Source organism: Erpetoichthys calabaricus, chromosome 7 (genome assembly GCF_900747795.2).
Source record: "Erpetoichthys calabaricus chromosome 7, fErpCal1.3, whole genome shotgun sequence".
Lineage (NCBI taxonomy): Eukaryota > Metazoa > Chordata > Cladistia > Polypteriformes > Polypteridae > Erpetoichthys > Erpetoichthys calabaricus.
In genome coordinates this window covers 47,145,271-47,165,741 of record NC_041400.2, presented here as the reverse complement: position 1 = coordinate 47,165,741, position 20,471 = coordinate 47,145,271, and the positions used below count along the sequence as shown (strand labels likewise).

The following is a 20,471-nucleotide window of genomic DNA, read 5'->3' as shown; positions in this document are numbered from 1 at the left end:
CTGATATCAGCTTTCCAGAACCGCTGTTTAATGTTGTAAAAAGCAACACATTTAGCAGCTGTTGAGGGTGAGAAATCAGGGAAAATACGAATGTGGTTATTTTCAATTAAGCTTAAATTGCAATCTCTCGAAGCGAACAATTAGAGTCCTAGGTTTAGAGGTATTTGATCCATGTATGCGATAAGCTGCTGCTATTTTGTTATCTGATTTACAGTCCTCTCCAGTTATTTTTGAGAATAGTTCAGCTACGAATTTCACTGGGTTTGGACTTTCACGATTCTCAGGTAGACCTTCGATTCTAATATTATTCCTTCTGCATCCATCTTCCAGAGCAGCAAGTCTGTCTTCGAGTTTTTTGCATTCGGATTTCGCAGCTGTAGCTTTTCCATCAGTGGTAGATGCCAAATATTCATCTGTTTCAATTCGAGTTGTGAATGTCTGCTTAACGTCTTCCAGCTGTTTCTATACTGTAGTAGAAACTCCTCGGGTTGGGTAAATACAAAATACCTCGGGATAGTAAGAAATAAGAGAAAAAATAAAGCCTCTGCTAACGGAGCTCCGCTTCAGACGTCCATCTCCCGTAACAGATGAGACCAACTTCAGAGTGGGAAAGCAGCAGGCCCTGATCGCTACCCTGTCGAATTTTATAAGAAATTCTCCACTCAGCTAGCTCACCTCTTATTAGCAACATTTACAGAAGCTAGAGACAATCAAATTCTACCTCAAACTTTTCGTCAAGCATTAATCACCGTCTTTTCTAAACAAAATAAGGACTTATTACAATGTGCATCATACAGACCAATTTCACTTCTGAATAATGATGTTAAGATACTCTGCAAAGTCCTAGCTAGAAGGATGGAGAAAGTGCTGCCTTCGGCAATATCACAACATCAAACTGGATTTATTAATGGCCGACACTTAGCTTCCAATCTTTGACGCCTGTTTAATGTAATATATTCACCTGCAAAGTTAAACACCCCAGAGATATTATTATCGTTGGATGCAGAAAAAGCATTTGGTATGACTGAATGGAACTACCTTTTCACTCCATTAGAGAAATTTGGGTTTGGCCCAAACATTTGTGCATGGATCAAACTACTGTATACCAAACCAGAAGCTTCAGTTTGTATTAACAACATTAATTCAAACTGCTTTAAACCAGAACATGGTACCAGATAAGGATGCCCCTTGTCACCACTACTTTTTGCAATCGTCATTGAGCCACTGGCAGTTCACTGTCGAAATGCTTATCAGATAAAGGGGATTATCAGAGAAGGACTTCAACAGAAAATTTCTCTATATGCAGATTATATGGTACTGTATATATCAGACCCACAAAATACTGTGCCTGCTGCCCTAACAGCACTTACAGAATTTCAAAAGATTTCTAGTCTTACAATTAATTTGAATAAAAGTGTGCTCTTTCAAGTGAATTCTCAAGCATACAACATTAGATTGGACACCTTCCCTTTTATCATTGCCAATCAGTTTAAATACCTAGGGGTAAATATCACAAGTAAACATAAAGTTCTTTATCAACAAAATTTTGCCGTCTGTATGGAAAAAATTAAGCAAGACTTACACAGATGGTCAACCCTTCATCTCACTCTAGCTGGAAGAATTAACGTTGTTAAGATGAATATCCTTCTTAAGCTTCTCTTATTATTTCAAAACATTCCAATATACATCAATAAATCATTTTTTAAGCAATTAGATTCAACCATAACCTCATTTATTTGGAACTTAAAACATCCACGTATCCAAAGAGCGACCCTACAAAGACCTAAGGCAGAAGGTGGCATGGCTCTACCTAACTTTCAGTTTTATTACTGGGCAGCAAACATACAAGCTATAAAAACCTGGACATGGACACAAATAGATGAACATACACAGGCTTGGTCCGCAATAGAAATAAAATCCTGCAATACTTCTTTATATTCCCTGCTTTGTGTCCCTATAAATGCAAGTTATCGCCAATATACTAACAATCTAATTGTGCTTCACTCACTCAGAATATGGAACCAATGTAGGAAGCATTTTAAGATGGAGAATCTTTTATCTGTGGCACCTCTGCACGAGAACCACCTTTTTCAACCCTCGAAAACATTTGCAGTTTTTAATATCTGGAAAACATTTGGGATTAAATTGCTTAGAGATCTTTATATAGACAACATCTTTGCATCCTATGAACAATTACATTATAAATTTAATTTTCCAGCAACACATTTCTTTCACTATCTTCAAATTAGAAACTTTGTTAAACAGAACCTGCCTGATTTTCCTCATCTCCCACCTTCCCTCTTTGCTGGAAAAAATATTGCTCAGTTTTTCGGACTCGAGACAGCATTTCTGTAATATATAAAATCATTTTACAGTCCCTCCCTTTCAAAGGTCCAAGAGGACAGTGGGAAAAGGATCTCTCTTTCAACATATCAGAAAAGGAGTGGAAGGTAGCAATGCAGAGAATTCACTCGAGCTCCATATGCACAAAGCATAAAATTATCCAACTCAAAATTATATATCAAGCACATCTGTCTCGTTTAAAATTGTCCAAAATATTTCCAGGGCAAGATCCAACCTGCGAACGCTGCAATCAAGTTTCAGCCTCACTGGGTCACATGTTTTGGACCTGCACCAAATTAACATCATTCTGGACAAAAATCTTTAAGTGCCTTTCAGACAGCCTTGGTGTCACAATACCCCCTAACCCATTAACAGCTGTGTTTGGTGTCCTTCCAGATGGACTTAAAGTTGAGAAGGACAAACAAACTGTGATCGCCTTTACTACACTATTGGCATGTAGACTTATCTTGCTCAACTGGAAGAATCCTAACTCTCCTCTTTTAAGTCAGTGGGTAACTGATGTTTTATACTATTTGAAATTGGAAAAAAATCTTACTTCTTACTTAGAGGATCTGTGCAGAACTTTTTCAAAACCTGGCAGGATCTAATCAATAGCATTTTAGATTAAGCTCTTAAAGCAATGAGGAAGCAGATTCTCTAACAATTTCTTTTTCTTCTCCGTTTATCTTTATCTGCTTATTAAACTCATTAGTTTACATATTTTTACTAGCTTTAAGTTTTACTCCATTGGCCATGCTCTGTTTCTTAGAGGTGGGGGTTGATTTGTTTTCAATCCTGTTTTTTGTAAAAATATCTATTTGTATGGAATGATTACAATAAAATCAATAAAATTTAAAAATAAATAAATAAATATGTGTTCCCCACTGGTTTAGTAAATTGACAATTGTTATCTTTTTGTTGAAGTTCTAATATTATGTAGTAGTAGTAAAACTGTTTTTTAAAAATGTATGTTGATTGTAATAATAATTCTAACACCCATTTCCAGTGGCATTTTTGCAAAATTTAGACCACAGTCACAACTATGATAGTTTAAAAAAAAATATTGGCTGTTTCATTCAACATTGCTTTTTCTATAAAGTTTTCAAAAATTTATTTAGCTGTATTTGCCTACCGTTTTACTTGTAAAATCATATTTTTACTTAGAAAATTGTTTACAATTTAAAATTCACTTCATAGCATCTTAAGTTAATTGCTGATGAAAGCTGATATAGATCCTCTTAAATCTTACAAAGCTTTTAACAAAGCTCATAATCCTTGTTTATAAACACTAAATTCACCAGTTAAGGCTGCTTATCTTGAATGTGTTCACACTTCTAAGACTTACTTTAAAGATGTTAAATTTGTGAGGTTAAAGCAGCTCTTTCCTAATCCTCAATAAATTTATTCATCTGGAGATAAATAAAGTACTACATCTATCTATCTATCGATCGATCGATCGATCGATCGCTCACTCACAGTACATCCTACCTACCTACTTTGATATCAAGCTTATGGTAAAGATACTGCAATTTTAAGACCCTGTTGTTGCACTTGTGCCTCAGTAAATCCAAAAGGCTAATAGCACAAAGTTCACAGAGATCCTTGAGTAAAAACATTACAACATAACAGCTTTTAATGCAATCTCAAAAAGGATCAAAAGTCTTGTGTCTTTATTGAAAGTGGCACTAAAAACTTTATAACAAGGGAATTGTTGACAAAGGAATCCTGATGCAACTGCAAACTAAGAACACTTTTTCCCATATATTAAAGTTAGTCCCAGAGAGCAAAGTTTTCAGATGCAAGAGTGTTTTATGTCAAATAATTGTCTGCATGTCAAAATTACTTTCTGAAACTTCAATAATTTTTCTGCTTTTTTCTTAAAGGCTCTGTTACTGGTACTGTGTCTGCCACACTCTCCTTAGTGAAGGACTTAGAATTAGTGCTCATATAATGGGAATATTTATATCTGTAATAAGAAAATTAAGTGACCACTTAAGCAAACATTGAAAAAAAAAACTTTGATATGGCTTATAGCATTAAAATCACTATGTATTGTATCTCTCACTGTCATTAACACCCGCCAAGTCGATATTTAACCTTAAGGTGGTGATTAATGATCAACTGTACTTCAAGGACCAGGGGCCTCATGCATAACGCTGTGCGAAGAATTCACACTATAACATGGCATACGGACAAAAGTGGAAATGTGCTTACGCACAAAAAAATCCAGATGCATAAATCTGTGCAAACAGCAACTTCCACTTTCTTCCACTACATAAATTCCGGTCAGCATGAAAAGTAATGCACATGCGCGTGCCTTTTGTCCCGCCCTCTCTCCTCCCATAATTATGCCTCTTTGCAAATCAATATAAATAGCCCTTAAGCTCAGCGTTCTGTGAAAAGGCAATGGCAAAAGCACGGGGGAAAATAGAAGCATTTCAGCGAATACCAAGAGGAGGCAAGGAAAAACGTACTATTTGTTGGTTTTAACAGTGGTATCATCAACAAAAGGAAGTTGATATAGAGTGACATAGAGTGTCGGAGAATCTCAAAAGCTCAAGTTCACACAGTGCCTGAAATAAAAAAGAAGTTGTCAGATATCAAAGTCACCGTGAAAGGCAAGTCGTAGCCCACCATCTGAGTGTCATATGAAAGCTATAAGGGTACAGAGAAAAAAAATAGGCACACAGCGGGAAAAAAGCACGAAATGTCAACTTTAATCTCTAAATTTCCACTTTAATCATGTAGTTTATTTTGTCATTAAAGCAGAACATCATAAACTTCATCTTAAAATCGTTTGATTTACTCAAATCCCAACGTAACTAAAGTAGCACATTAAATGCTTTGTTTTGTATTTGATCTTCTATGTGCTCTATTTGTGTGAATCACTACGTGCTTCTTAAACTGGCTTTCTCTTCCTCCGACAGGACACAGAATCCATTACATTCATGATATTACAGCTCTCTGAATAATTAAAATACTGAGATGTATACTTGATATCATTTTCATGATGATAGGAGTTAAAGCATGTTATTAGAAATGGGAACACGGTGGCGCAGTGATTGTTCCTGCCTCACGCAGGATGCTTGCTGTGCCGTGCACGACCTTCAATGAAATAATTTATTGCAGCAGTACTGTCTCTTTCAAACGTACTAACCTCAAATTCCTGTCCTTACTTTTCTTTCTCCAAATACCCAATCGCTACACAAGCAACTCTGTAATAGACGTTAAGCCATCTGTAAGCTTAGAACGCCGATTCTTCAAAACTTTTAAGGAACATTGAAATATCTTCATATTGAAGTGAATTTGAAGTGAATGTTAAATTATTCTGTCCATCTATCCTTCCAGTGTTGTGCCAGTCCCAGCAAGAATACAGCGCGAGGCAGGAACAATCCGTGAACGGAGCGCCAGCTCCTTGCTAGTGCTGCGACACCGTGTCCTCACTTGTTTATTTATTAACAATATAGATTATTTAAATTAAGTTAAAGTTTTATCTGCATAATGTAATAAACATATTTTGCTGAATTTCATCTTAAAAATGATATCATCATCATATGTAAATGCACGCTTTATAAAGTGGCTCAGGTTGTGCAATATTATAACTGTATCGCAAGTTTACAGTGAGGTAATTGTACTTATAAGTGCAAACAGTTCTACAAGGAGCACTTGATGAACTGATTGAGTGCATTTATAGTTCTTGGGATGAAACTGTTTCTGAACCGCGAAGGCTCTGAAGCGTTTGTCGTATGAGAGCAGTTCAATTGACAGCATGGCTGAGGCAGCGTGTGCTTGATGCTGTATACCGATAATCTCTTTCCGATCAGCTGCTGTACAGCTGTGATTCACACTCCGATACAGTGATATAAATACTCCGAGTGGTGCACTGAGAGTAATATGGAAAAAGATGTTCCGCTGTGGCAACCCCTAACGGGAGCAGCTGAAAGAAGAAGAAGAAGGTGCAGTGAGAGTAACAACGCTAAAGCAGCTATTGTATTTAGAATAGTTTGACCATTCTGTGGACCATTATATTGTTACAGGTTAATTACAATCAGATACATTAAACTAATAAACAATATGCAATTAATTTCAGTGTATTTATAAAGCCGCGTCAGAGATGTGGATCTAAAAAAGAAAGGGAAATCACATTGGAACAATAGCACTGCTTTGACACTGGGTGCCGCCAGTCTGCAAAACAGAGTGGAGAACTTGTGTACGCCAGGGTATGAGCTACCGTGGAAATGTGTGTGGCTTTACGCCAAGTTTAGGTTTTATACATTTGAATGTGGAAACGTTCGTACACAACAATTTTGTGTGTACGCACCGTTTATACATGAGGCCCCAGGTCTTTCAGATTTACTCTGTACAATATCTGCAAGATCAGACTATATCTGGCAGAATATGGAGCACAACTCCTGATTCAGGGTTTGGTCTTCTCATGTATTGACTACTGCAACTCTGTACTGGCATCAGCACCAATATGTGTCATCTAACTGGAGTTCAACCAACCGTTAAGGCACACATGTCACTCCTCTCTTCAGATCACTGCACTGGCTTCCGGAAGCAGCGTGTATTCAGTTCAATCCTTGATGCTTGGCTACAAAGTAGTCAGTGGGTATGCGCCTATATAAATGGAGACAGTTTTAAGCTCATCCTCTCCTTCTCAACCACTCTGGTCTCCTGTTGAGTGGTGTCTGGTAATGTCACCTCTGTGTTGCATCATATCTCTGTCCAGACCATCACAAACAAAAAGTCCTAAGCCAAAAATAAAACTAGTTATCCTTTTTTTAGATACTAAGAACCATCAAAACCATTTTATTTAAAAGACTCACATAACAAAAGAATCTTCAAACATTTCTTAAACTCAGTGAGGTAGTCAGCAGTTTGAATGTACATGGACACCAGGTAGGAACTACACATAAAGAGTCCAGATTGATAGTTGATGCCACGTAGAGGTGCTATCACCAGATGCATTTCAATACCAAACCTCAGTAGGCAAGAAGGAGCATAGGACCTTCATATACATAGGTGCTGACCCATTGACTACTCTGTAAGCAAACATGATCATGAGAGCTGCACTGGCTGAAGGTTTCAGGACAGTCTGAGCCTACTGATACTTGTTATTCCTCAATAATAATAATAATAATCCTTTACATGTATATAGCACTTTTCTCACTTCTCAAAGCCCTTATAGTGAGTTGGGAGCCACTTCTACTATCATCTACCTGGATGATGCAGCAGCACCCATTTTTGGAGCAGTATATTTACCACACATGAGCTATTAGGTGGTGAAGTGCAATTGGGGGTGGGGGGTGATTAGGGGGGCAGAATGACTAAGCTATGAAGGGCAATTTAGCCTGGACATCATGATACACCCTACTGTTTACGAAGGATGCCCAGGGATCTTTTATGACCACAGAGAGCCAGGACCTAAGTTTTATGTCTCATCTGAAGGACGGCACCATTTTTATAGCATAGTCACCCCGTCACTAACCTGGGATATTGGGAACCACATTCAGATTCCAGGGTAAGCACCCCTACTGGCCTCACCAACACCTCTTCCAGCAGCAAACCCAAACTTTTCCTAGATGGTATCCCATCTAAGTCCTGGTCAGGCCAGGCCTGAACATACTTAGTAGCTTCAGGTGGATGACCTCTTCTGAAGTGCATGTGGTATGGCTGCTTGGAAATTGCAATCCTGGGTGTAATGTGAACACACCAAAACCTTCAAATAGTAAACATTGCCATATAACCTATAATAGATGTGAACATTGTTCAAATGTTTCCAACAGTTTACTTTGGCATTTCAAAGGAATATTGTCATAAACACAATCTGTAGTAGTTCACCATGTAGTGGTTTGAGATAGCAAAAGAATTCAAACACATGTTTACTGATTCTGAGAAATATTTTTCCTGATTCTGGTGGTCTCTGTAGGTGAAGTCTTAAGAGTTAAACTCCTAGTACCCATTTCTACTCTGTTTAAGTTAAATGTCTCACTTAACTTTTAAAGCTGCAGAAAACCCAGAGTCAACTGCTGTTAGATGTAACTTTACCTATAGACTTCTCATGCAATAAATACATGCAATACACATGCAGTAAAGCATTATATTATATTAAATGATTTCCTAAAGGTTGGTTCAGAGTTAAGTGAGATGTACAGATTTCAGCTTGCAGGCTTTTAGATGCAGATGCAGATTTCAAGTTGTGAATGGATCTGTGCTGACATCACTCTTACAAACTGGCAATTATCAGTAAACTAGTGATATTACGTAAGTCATTCCTAGCTCATTTATATACAGGATAGTATAAAGTGCATTTTCATTTGTGTTCACCGCCATTTTCATGCTTACTTTTTGTGGCAGCAGCCATGTTGTTTATAGCAATACAACCTATTGCCAATGATATGACTAGAAAGTCGTCTGACATGTTGACTTCATTGTATCCTAGTGCATACAAGATCTGAGTTCATTTCAAAATTATGACAACATCTCTTGTTAGTTAAGGGAAAAGGCTTTTTGTCAACATTCCTTTTGATTTTCATTTGATTTAACGTTTCTGGTTTTAATGTTCATGTTCCGACTATTCTTCCTGGTCTCCTGACCGCTACCTGAACATTGACCAACATTTTGCTTGCTCCTGGCTGTTACCATTTTGCATTTCCTGATCAAAAAACCCACCACACCCCATTAACAAATTTAAAAAATGGATAAAGAAATCAAATCTAAATGGACAATGTGCCACCTCATAGACCCTCTACATAAGGTTAATGTTTAAGCATATCATTCAAGTTATAAAAAAGGTAGAAAAAACTTGTGTATGCTTAAACTCAGGTGACTCATGAGCCATTGCAAGGTTATGATTGATAAACTATTACTTTTATTTATTTTGGCGAAAGTCATTTTAATTTTTTCCACAGCGTTCAAGAACATGATCTCATGAGTGCTATGCAGACAATGTTGCAGTTTTTGGAATATTTTAATTTTATGTTTTCTTCCTAATATATGCTAGTGTAACACAGAATAAACATATACTTCTCTTTGTGATCCTTTTCTAATTTCATTATTGTTTACACTACCATGTATCCCTATTTCATCTTTAGCAAGTAGCCTGTGAGAAATCAGTTAGAAATAATATTTACGTGCCTCTGGAGTCAGTGTTGGATCACAGTCCCCATTACTGTCAGAAAAATACTATTCAGTAGGGAAAGCAGAAACATCATGACATTAAGCAACCGTTTTGACACATTCTTGTGAGACTTTGGGTTCAGCTGTAATTAAAAACCTAGCCCGTTTTCCCACCTTTAATAGCGTCATTATTTCACTTATCTCTGTCCATCACCTGGGATTGTCTGTCATGTATAAACAGAATAAGAATCACATTAAATATATAAACTCTGTATCAGTTGTGACTGTTTTCTATAATCTACTACCCAACTGCTGCTGAGTTCTCACATCTGAAGATAATGCATACCACACTCCCTCCCACCTAAAACTGCAAATCACTTAAATATAATGTCATTCTTCCTGTCGTATGTTAGCAGTCACCATTACATTTTTATATTCTATTTAATCTCAGTACACCATTTAATTTAGTCTATTTGCAGCAGCATAGGTCAGTATGAGAAGATGCAGAGGTATTTAGAAAGAGTAACCTGCTACATATAAATCTTTTCATAGCAAATTGTTTTCTTTCATTCTAGGTTGGGGGAGAATTTTCAAGTACTGTGATACAACAAATGAAGGAATTTGGAAGGATTGCAGTTTGTGGCGCAATTTCTATGTATAATGAAGCAAAACCTCCAAGTGGTATGAGCCCTTTGTTCTGAAACTATTATAGATAGATAGATAGATAGATAGATAGATAGATAGATAGATAGATAGATAGATAGATAGATAGATAGATAGATAGATAGATAGATAGATAGATAGATAGATAGATAGATAGATAGATAGATAGATAGATAGATAGATAGATAGATAGATAGATAGATACTTTATTAATCCCAAGGGGAAATTCAAATACTCCAGCAGCACCTTACTGATACAAAAAAAACAATATTAAATTAAAGATTGATAATAATGCAGGTAAAAGCAGACAATAACTTTATATAATGTTAATGTTTAATGTCTGTCACTGAAGCTGCTCTTCTGTCTGGAGATGACACTGTTTATGCACTGAAAGCTAAATTTTTAAATTACTGCTTCTAGTAGCAAAACTATCTGTCCTTTCTATATTAAGACAGTAACAGATTCATTAATGTAGCTTGACCTAAACCACTACATGCATGCTTAACCATCTCCTCCTCTTAGACTTTGAAAGAAATTACTCTGAACAGTTACTAAAATTGTGTTGTCCAAGTTTAGATCTGATTTGATTTTTAAATAATGTTTTATTAATTCCTGACAAAATAATTGTGATAAACTGAATTTGTCCTTCTTGATCACTAGCCTCTCACGACTTACAAATGTCTTTACATTTCTGTACTGTAAGCCTCGCCCTCTATTATGCCATTTGTTTGTTTCTTTTCACTTTTTATATACATTACATAGATTTGTATACTTTGTTTCAACCCATTTTAAGAAAAGAATGCTTTTTTTTGCCTTTCAGCTCCAAGTGTTCAGAGCTCGTTTGTTTTCAGACAACTCCGGATGGAGGGATTCATTGTAACCAAGTGGAAACCTAAGTATTTGGAACCACTGAAACAACTGATGGCCTGGTTAAAAGAAGTAAGATTTGTAATAAAATTACATACTGTTATTTTGAAATCTTTGATAAATCTATATTTATTTTTGTAATCTTATTCAATTTTTATTGTGTACCAGTATAGCATAAAGTAATACACTTCAAATAATCAATTTATGCCGGTATTTAGAATGGCTGCAAGACTGGCTTACTTCTGGTGTGAAAGCTGAAAAATCTTCATCCAGCTTCACGGTTTGATTTGACTCTGCTTATGACTCTCACCACACAGCCAAAGTCTATGGTTCTTTTGCTTTGAGCTCTCGAAGTATGAAAATGGTACAAAGTAAGGTTTATGATATGGCAAATCACATTACTAATCTCTATATATAATCTTCATTTGGATCTTGATCTTTGTTTGTCCGCGAATTAATTAGAAGAAGCACTAGATGGCAGTAGAGAGACAGCTAAAACATAGACATTGCATTAAGAATCTCCTCCAGGCTGAAGACTGTAGTACTCCAGTCACACCTCAAAACACAGACATTCAAACTAAACAAATTGTTGTGCTTTAAATTAACTAATCTTTATATATAATCTTCATTTGGATCTTGATCTTTGTTTGTCCGTGAATTTATGTTCCCCTGACACTGCCTTGATTGTTACTTTTCTTTACAAACACTGTCGATACCACTCTTTGTGTTTAGATCTGGCGTTGACACCTGCTTCGTTGTCGAGACTGTGGTTTTTTCTGTTTCTATCGACCGTCGTTGGCAGCACTTCGTCCAGATCGAATGTTCACCCGCTTCTTGGAGTCGGCAGTTAGAGTATATAAGTCGGACACACTTCTGTGATTTTCCATCAGTCGGTGGTTGGAGTTCAAGAAAGAAGCATTGGTTCTTCCTTACTCTTTGGATTGCCACAAAGCAACCTGCGAGATTGGAGAAAGGTTGAGAAGAGATCGCGAGAGGAATTGACAGCATCGTGAAAACGAGACAGACTGTGAACGGAGAGAAGCAGAAATGCTCCTCCACCACCACATAATTACTATTTGGACAGTGATTCCGAGTAGGCCGTTCCTATCGAATCAATGTCCAAGGGTTTTGTTTTGTAATTTTGTTTCTCTTATAAAAAATCATAATGCTGTGTGACGAAGGGCCCAGTTCACGACTTGCAGCCACGTTTAAACAAGGAGCCCTTCACAGACAACTTTAACATGCGCAACGTAGTTGTACACACATAGCCAGTATATATATATATTGTTTATAGTCTGTGAAAGTATAATGGTGGTAATTCAAAATACTGTAGGAAGAATCAGTAAGAAAGTACAACCATATAATTTAGTCCTTATATAGTATGCCGTTGATATCCAATCATAAAATCATTAGCACTAGCCAGTTTTTATACATTTGAGTGAGTATGTGTATGCAGTGTATACAGCATATTATATTCCTTTTATGAACTTTGCATGTTCTTCTATATTCACATGTATTTTTAATAATTGCTAGAGCTTTATTGCCGCATTCCAAAGACAGGAAACTTAAGTTAATTGAAACTTGAATGGCATAGTCTGAGTGTGGAAATGTGATAGACTGGTACCTCATTCAAGGTTAGATCCTGTCCTTGCCACTTATTCCAATCCAAACCCCAAATGCTGCTGGGGTAGGCTTTGGCTCCCTACAAACCTGTAGTGAAGTAAGCAAATTCAGAAAATGAACAAATATTTATACATGTTTACAATGTTCTGAGCATGTAAATAGGAAGCATACAATTTCAAATACCTTTGACTGAATTGAGTTAACAACAAATGTCATGGATTTTTGTGTATTGTGATGATTATTAGTTTGGTAATAATGTAATAGACAGATTCTATATATAGAGCATCCCAAATGTGTGTGTTTCATATTCAGTTATCTTTCTTAATTTTATGGGATTTGCTAATAACAAATGTATTATGTTTTTATCATAAGTCATTTTAGTCACCTTGTCAAGAGTAAAGTCTTTCAAGTCAGCTAATTAATACATGTAATTATTATTATTTATTTCAGGGAAAACTGAAATACCACGAACACATCACTCAAGGTTTTGAAAAAATGCCTGATGCTTTCATGGGAATGCTGAAGGGAGAGAACATCGGAAAAGCGATTGTGAAAATGTAAAACAAAATGTAATTTTTAAAACAGATTTGATTCACTCGATGACTTGATTTCTTGCCTGTGATTCTTACTGCTTTTTGGAATATTTTTTAAATAAAATTTTAGAAATTAGTTTGTTGCAATGATCTGATTAAAAATCTGTTTTTTTATAATGTATTATTGAAATTTGACAGTTTTGAAGCAATTCATTCTAAACAATTTAGTTTTTTTTGCGGAGCTATATGCAGTCTATCTGTTGTGGCCTGCAGGAGCTCTCCAAACCCAACACAGACAGACTCAGGCACAAGTCCAGCACAGCACACAGCTTTTATTTGGTGAGAAAACTTCCCAGTCGTTTCCCACAGCACAGTATAGAGTAAAGTGCATAAGCACTTAGTCTTCTTCCTTTCTGTTTTCCACTCTCTGTCTCTCTCTCTCTCTGCCTCCTCCTTCCACCAGCAAGCTTCATCCTCTTCTTCCTGACTTTGTCTCTTGCAGCAGTGCCAGCTGGCTCCTTTTATTTGACACCTGGGAATACTCTAATTGTTCTTGTAAGCGCTGTCCAGAACCACTTCCAGGTGAGGTGGGAACCTGACAAAGTAGGGCTAAAGTAGGAACCCCCAGCGACACCCACAGAACCTAGCAAACTCCAATTCCCAGGGTGCCCTGTGGGAATCTTTGGTGCCATACTACCAACACAAGGGGGCTGCCACATAGCAGTCTGGAGGAGATCATGCCCACCCTGTGCATGCTCTTTCTCCCCCAGTCCTTCCACTGTGAAGGTTGTCCCAGCCAGGTAAGGATCCTGGCCATGTGGCAATTTATCTATCTATAGTGTACTGTTTTGTAAAAATTAATAGAAAGAACAGAAATTATATAGCAGATAGAATTGCATAGCTTAAATATTTAAATATTTCAAAGTAAATATGCAAAAATTCACATTATAAATCTAAAGCCATCATTTAGCAGCCTTTGTTTTTCATATCTGAAAATTAAGTCAGATTGTATGTTAGGACCATTTCACCTTCAAACAAGCTTTTAAAACTATTCATAATTGTATATATGCTAATGTTTCTCAGTTATAGTCTCTAGTGTTCCCCTGACAATTGTTTTTGTTATTTTTTTATGTTATTGTTTCTGATGCTATTTTTCCATGATAAATATTTAAAAAAAGAGAAAGTGTTTAATATTATGTCCAATAAAAATAATATTAGGGGCTGGTAAATATGCACAGAAGGCTTCACTTATGGCTTCCATCCTCAGAGAAACACACTGTGGGAAAATGTGAATTTCTCCATATTTGCTTTTAATGACCATTGCTGTTTTCAATTCTGTGGTACGAAACCTTAAAGTCCTAATGTCAAACGAATGGCGAACACTAAGCTAGCTGTACCTCAGTGAGTCATTGCAGGTGCTCCTATTGGCTGTACTTCAGCATAAAATACTGACCTGTTACTTCATGTCCTTCATGTCTCCTGCTTAGGGTTTGCAAAGAAATCAATACTAGAACACGCCCTTCCCAACAGATCACTGTAAGCTCCAAACTCCATTCTGTTAAAAAATGTTTTTCACTTTTACGAACGTCTCGCTCACAGCAAGAAGCAAAAGAGAACTGCAGTTTCTGTGGCTAACTTATAGGTGAAAATCGCGCATGTAATGCTTGATTCTTTTAAGGCAGTGGTCCTCAATCACGGTTCTGGAGGGCTGCAGTGGCTACGGTTTTCATTCCAGCCAGTGACCTAATTAGAACTCAGTCCTTGCTGATAATGATAGTTGGTGTTTAACTCTATGCCTTGTTAGTGCTTTCATTCATCAAATACAAATTTTAGTTATTTTGTAGATCAGAGGTCCTCAGTTACAGTCCTGGACGTCTGCTATGGCTGCAGATTTTCACTTTTACCAATTTCTTAATTAGAAACCTTTTATTTACTACTAAAGCAATATGTTTTTTGGGATTAATTTTAGTTCTCTTGCCTGTTACCATTTAAAACTCTTAATCACCTATTTTATATTTTAGCAGCTGCATTTAAGTTTTAATTGTTGCCTGTTTTCTTAATCAGACATTAGTTAATAATGAGATGCGGATAACCAATAATGCAGTAATCCAGCTCACGTGCATACCATGAAGTATCTGTGATAAAAATATTTAGAAATGAATCAGATTGGAATTGGAAGGACCATTACGTTTAAATCTATTCTGTTCCACAAAACACTTGGATAATGTTCTCACAGAAGGAAACTCTACAGTGCAATTAAAACTGCTCTTGGATGAATGCAAGCATTAACAAGCCAAACAGTTCAATACTAAGTATCATTATCAGTATGGACTGTCTTTTAATTGGGAAAGTAGTTGGGGGAAAAACCTGCAGCCACTGCGGCCCTCCAGGACCGTGATTGAGGACCCCTGTTTTAAGGTGTAGAGGTCAGAATTTGAACGAAGTGTCACACAGAGGTGCCTTTATACATTAAAGGTTTATGATGATTTTACAGGTTTTTCTAAAATGTTTTTTGTCTCCGTGGTTTATCGTTCTCGGGTGTATAGCATGCAGCTTCCCCAAGTATAAACGATCACTACTAGAGGGGACCACAATAATTACTTTGTGATGTCCTGAATAGAAATCACATCAATTACCAGTTTACATGTATGGTCTTTATATGCCATCAGTGCCTGAAGTTTTCTAAAGGTAGTCATTAAAGCATTATGATTAAAATGCCTCTGATATTACTTCCCAAATTATATTCCCTGCAAATACATCACTTTGTAGATGTGAAGATTTCCTCCTCACGAAGCACAAACTGTTATTAAATACAATATATGTCAGGGCAATAGGGGATCTGACACTGGAAAAATTCATCAAGCCTTTTGTTGCAAAACTTCTGCTGTCAAAAAGCATTCTACAAGATGTGAATAAATGAGAATAGATATTTCTGCTAAAATGCCACCTCTCATAAGGTAAGAACAGCAAACTCTTACTGGTATATTGATATTCTTTATCAAATTTAAAAATGTATATGTACATGTAAATTCTTACTTTGTTATCTTGTTTTAATTACTTGAAATGGCGCTCAGACAGACAATTTGCACTTTAAACATAAAGGGCACAGACGCAGACCGATGTTACGTCTTCCATAACTGAGGAATGGGAAGTCAGAGTTAAATCATTTACTGTGGTTATAAGTGATAAGGAGGTCATCAGATTTGGTCTCCTTTGTAACCTAATGTACCAGTAAAGAATAAGAATCAGTTAATACATGTTTTTGGCCATTATTGTTTCTCATATAAAATGAAAAAAATAATTTTAATTCTTTGTTTCACCCAAAATAAAGGGGGACCAAAACTGAGTTACCAGTCTTGTTGCTGGTTGCATTGGGTCCCCCATAACAGCCACAAAAATATAGATCCACCACTGTGTCCAGACACTTCGTGTTTCTACTGTTCCTTTCCTAACTGAATACTGTTGCCTGCCAGTAGATGGATATGTGATACAACATTGCCTGTGGAGTTCAGGTGAGTGAGTTTGGTATCTCTGCATGCAGAGCCTCCACCCCGGAGCTCCAAGTACCAGAACAGTTGTCATTATTTGAATCAGATAACTTTCCCACAACCCTAATCTTAACCATAACATAACCTGATGATTTTAGAGCTTTGCCTAAAACATTTTTTTTGTCTTTGTGGCTTAGTTCTCAGACATGTGGAATACAGCCTCCCACAAGAGAAAACAATCACTACTGGATTACGTCATGTCCAGAATTCAAATCTCATCAATTATCCATCAGTGCCTGAAGTCTTTTAAAGATAGCCATTAAAGCATAATAATGAAAATGTCTTCTATCATTTCATACATTTTTTCCACTGTGAATATGTTTAAAATTTGCATTGTTTAGTTTTTTTTTTTTAGATAAAGTGTTAGTAAATACAGTATACTTCATGTCAATATTGGGGATCCCAGACTGACAAAATTTAACAAGCCTCCTTTTGTTGAAAGGTTCTGTTCTCAAAAAAATATTATAAATGTAAATAAATGAGGAAAGACACTCCTACAATAGGCAACAATCGTTAATTATTTATTTAGTCATAATTGTGAATCCCCATTAAGACATTCAGTTCATTGGATGCGCCACGTAAATGTGCCGCCTGTAAACATCAATCCTGCATTCAGTTAAAGGAAACCACGATTCAGTGTATATTGCTTTGGATCTAAACCCACCAAAACTTTGTAACAGTACAAGATTATAAATCAAACCATTATATTCAAATTTGACTGAAACTACCATTCTTGTAGGACATGCTTCATGATGAAATTATATTTATATTTATTCCCAAAAATTCCCATTACTTGTTTGAATTGAAAAGAATGTAGTTTCTTGTAAAATTGTGTTTCCGCTGCCCATCAATAAAAGCCAAGGTCAGTCACTAGGAAAAACAGGAACTGATCTGCTGCAGGAATGTTTTACTCATGGTAAACTACCGTATGTCTAGAATATTTCAGAGTAAGGAGCTTCACTGAACAAATAATACAAATGTAAAGCAATTTGAGCTAAATCTTTTGTATGTTTTTTAGTTCAAAGATTTGCTGTGCCCTTCCCTGAACACTTTGAGCTGTGTGCTTCCTGGTGATGTCAGCCCTCACCATCTCACACAGCGTCTCCACCATAGTATGAAAATATGCTCTAGAAATATATGTTGTTTTATTTATAATATTTCTAATTTTAAGACATGCAATTTTTAATTTGTAATTATTACTTACCTGTCTGTAATTATTACTTGCCTATCTCTTGCTGTTTAGGAATCTTCACTTTGTAGGTTAATGGTATTTCATGGAGTGTGCCAGTAGTTAGTGCTGATACCTAACAGATCCACATCTAGTATTTATCTATGTGGACTTTACAGTATTCTCCCCTTTCCTATGTGAGTTTTCTTGTTGTGTTTCTCCCACATCCCAAGACTTGATTAATATGAGTGAATGCTGGTATCCGTGTGAGTGTACCATTTGATAGACAAGTGCCTTGTCCAAAACTGTTTCTTCCCTTGTCTTTGGTGCTGCTGGGATAGGCTGTGACCCTGAATTAGATTAATCAGGTTTAAGAATGTGTGTATATATATATATATATATATACTGTGTGTATATATATATATATATATATTATAAAAAAATCTTGGAAGGAGACGACACGTGATTTTCTCAGAGATGAGGCAGTGAGACAAAAGGACAGCTGCTGCACAGGCTTTTAAATGGTCGACACACAGTACAACAAGCAGAACATGCAGCTCGGCAGCAGCAGCAGCAAAACAGCAGCTGATCCGACCACATCTCCTTAGCGTGCGTTCAACACCCCATTCATAACGCGAGCAGCAGAGACACGAAGTGGCTGCCGCACATCACACTGCATGGGTAGGGGGTGGGTGATCGAAGCAAGCAGGGGGCACAGCCCCCTAGTGTATATATATATATATATATATATATATATATATACATATACACTACCCATCCCCCATGGCTCCGCTCACATAGTAGTGAACAGGACAGTGAGAGGAAGGCCCTGCCTGGCTCCCCACTCCTGGCATCATGCTTCCCCCTCCCCTTGGCCCGCAGCCTCTGTCTCGGATTACCGCGAATATATCACTCCTGCAAGTGATATATAAGCGATGAGAGAAGTCACAAAATCAACTAGAATGTTCAAGCAAATTATAGAAAAAAACCTGATCTAAATCTGTTAAGTAGTTTTCTCGTGAAAAGTGGACAGACATACAGACAGATGTTGGATTATATACATATATATATATATATATATATATATATATATATACATACACAATAATACAATTAAATTTATTTCTGTATAGCCCAAAATCACACAGGGCGTGCTTTACCAGGCAATGTCTTTTGACAGCCCCCCAGCCTTGACGCTCTAAGAAGACAAAGAAAAACACTCCAAAAAAAAAACTCTTGTAGGGAAAAAGTGGAAGAAACCTTGGGAAAGGCAATTCAAAGAGAGACCCCTTTCCAGGTGTGTCAAAAAAGGGGGTAGATACAATACAATACAGAGAACAGAACACAAGTAATCCTCAATACAATACAAAAGTATAATAGTAATAGTTTGTCAGAACTGACTCCATGAATTCTTTTAAAAAACAACTCAAAACTCATCTGTTCAGGAAGGCTTTTAGCTCTACTTGACTTCATTACCTTTCTCTCAGTTTACTTCTCTGTCAAGATGCTAATATAACCTGTATGTGTGCGCGAGACCATCAATTATGCTGTCTGTTTTTTTTTTCAGAATTTACTGTCTTAATCGTCTTTGTTTATTTATCTGGTTTGTACAATGCTATATACTGTATATTCTGCCATTCTTTATTTATTCTGTAAGTGCCTTTGAGCATGGGAAAGGCGCTATATAAATAAAATGTATTATTATTATTATTAACTGTAGGGATGGTATTGGCCTGGTGATGAGCAGTGCCTGGTTTCCTCCAAACGTGACGCCTGGCATTCACACCAAAGAGTTCAATCTTTGTCTCATCAGACCAGAGAATTTTCTTTCTCATGGCCTGAGAGTCCTTCAGGTGCCTTTTGGCAAATTCCAGGCAGGCTGCCATGTGCCTTTTACTAAGGAGTGGCTTCCGTCAACCCACCTCCTGAGGATTGGCCTCAATTTCTCAATTGGATTAAAGTCTGGGGAGTTTCCTGGCCATAGACCTAAAATTTCGATGTTTTGTTCCTCAAGCCATTTAATTATCACTTTTCCCTTATGACACGGTGCTCCACATGCTGGAAAAGGCATTGTTTGTCAACAAACTGTTGTTGGATGGTTGGGAGAAGTTGCTCTTGGAGGATGTTTTGGTACCATTCTTTATTCATGGCTGTGTTCTTAGGCAAAGTACTATGGCATTGTACAGTACTGTATTAGCTGGCATGTCTAGCAGGTGGAAGATAGAGGATAGATGTTGTGAATGAGTGGACGCTTGGTGGCACCTTTTCACCGTTCACCTTTTCCCCAACAGACAAACACACTGGACACACATTAACAGCACTAAGAAGTAATTTAATTTCTTCTTTTCTCGGATATAGTGCCTCCAAAGCACCCCAGCCACATTAAACACAAATAAATCCACATTAATTAAACACAATACTCTCCTCCACCTCCCAGCAAGCTCTGTCACACTCCCTCCCAACTCCAGCTCGCTTGCTGGGTTCCCGAAAGTCCTTTATATAGTCCTTGACCCGGAAGTGCTTCCATTCTTCCTCCCACATGATTTGGGAGTACTTCCGGTCTATACGGGAAGCAAAAATTCCCCCGTCTCCCTTCAGCGTCTC

General features: G+C 37.0%; 1 protein-coding gene across 2 annotated transcripts in view; it reads left to right on the top strand.

Annotated features, from left to right (window-relative positions):
• The window catches only part of LOC114654315 (prostaglandin reductase 1-like), a 43,426-nt gene extending 30,139 nt beyond the window's left edge, over window positions 1-13,287 (top strand). For both annotated transcript variants that reach the window (XM_028804780.2, XM_028804781.2), the window contains exons 8-10: window positions 10,041-10,146; window positions 10,949-11,067; window positions 13,069-13,287. In XM_028804780.2, the coding sequence (XP_028660613.1) occupies window positions 10,041-10,146; window positions 10,949-11,067; window positions 13,069-13,179 (336 nt within the window). In that variant the 3' untranslated portion in view covers window positions 13,180-13,287. The remainder of the gene's footprint in view (window positions 1-10,040; window positions 10,147-10,948; window positions 11,068-13,068) is intronic.
• The last annotated feature ends 7,184 nt before the right edge of the window (window positions 13,288-20,471 follow it).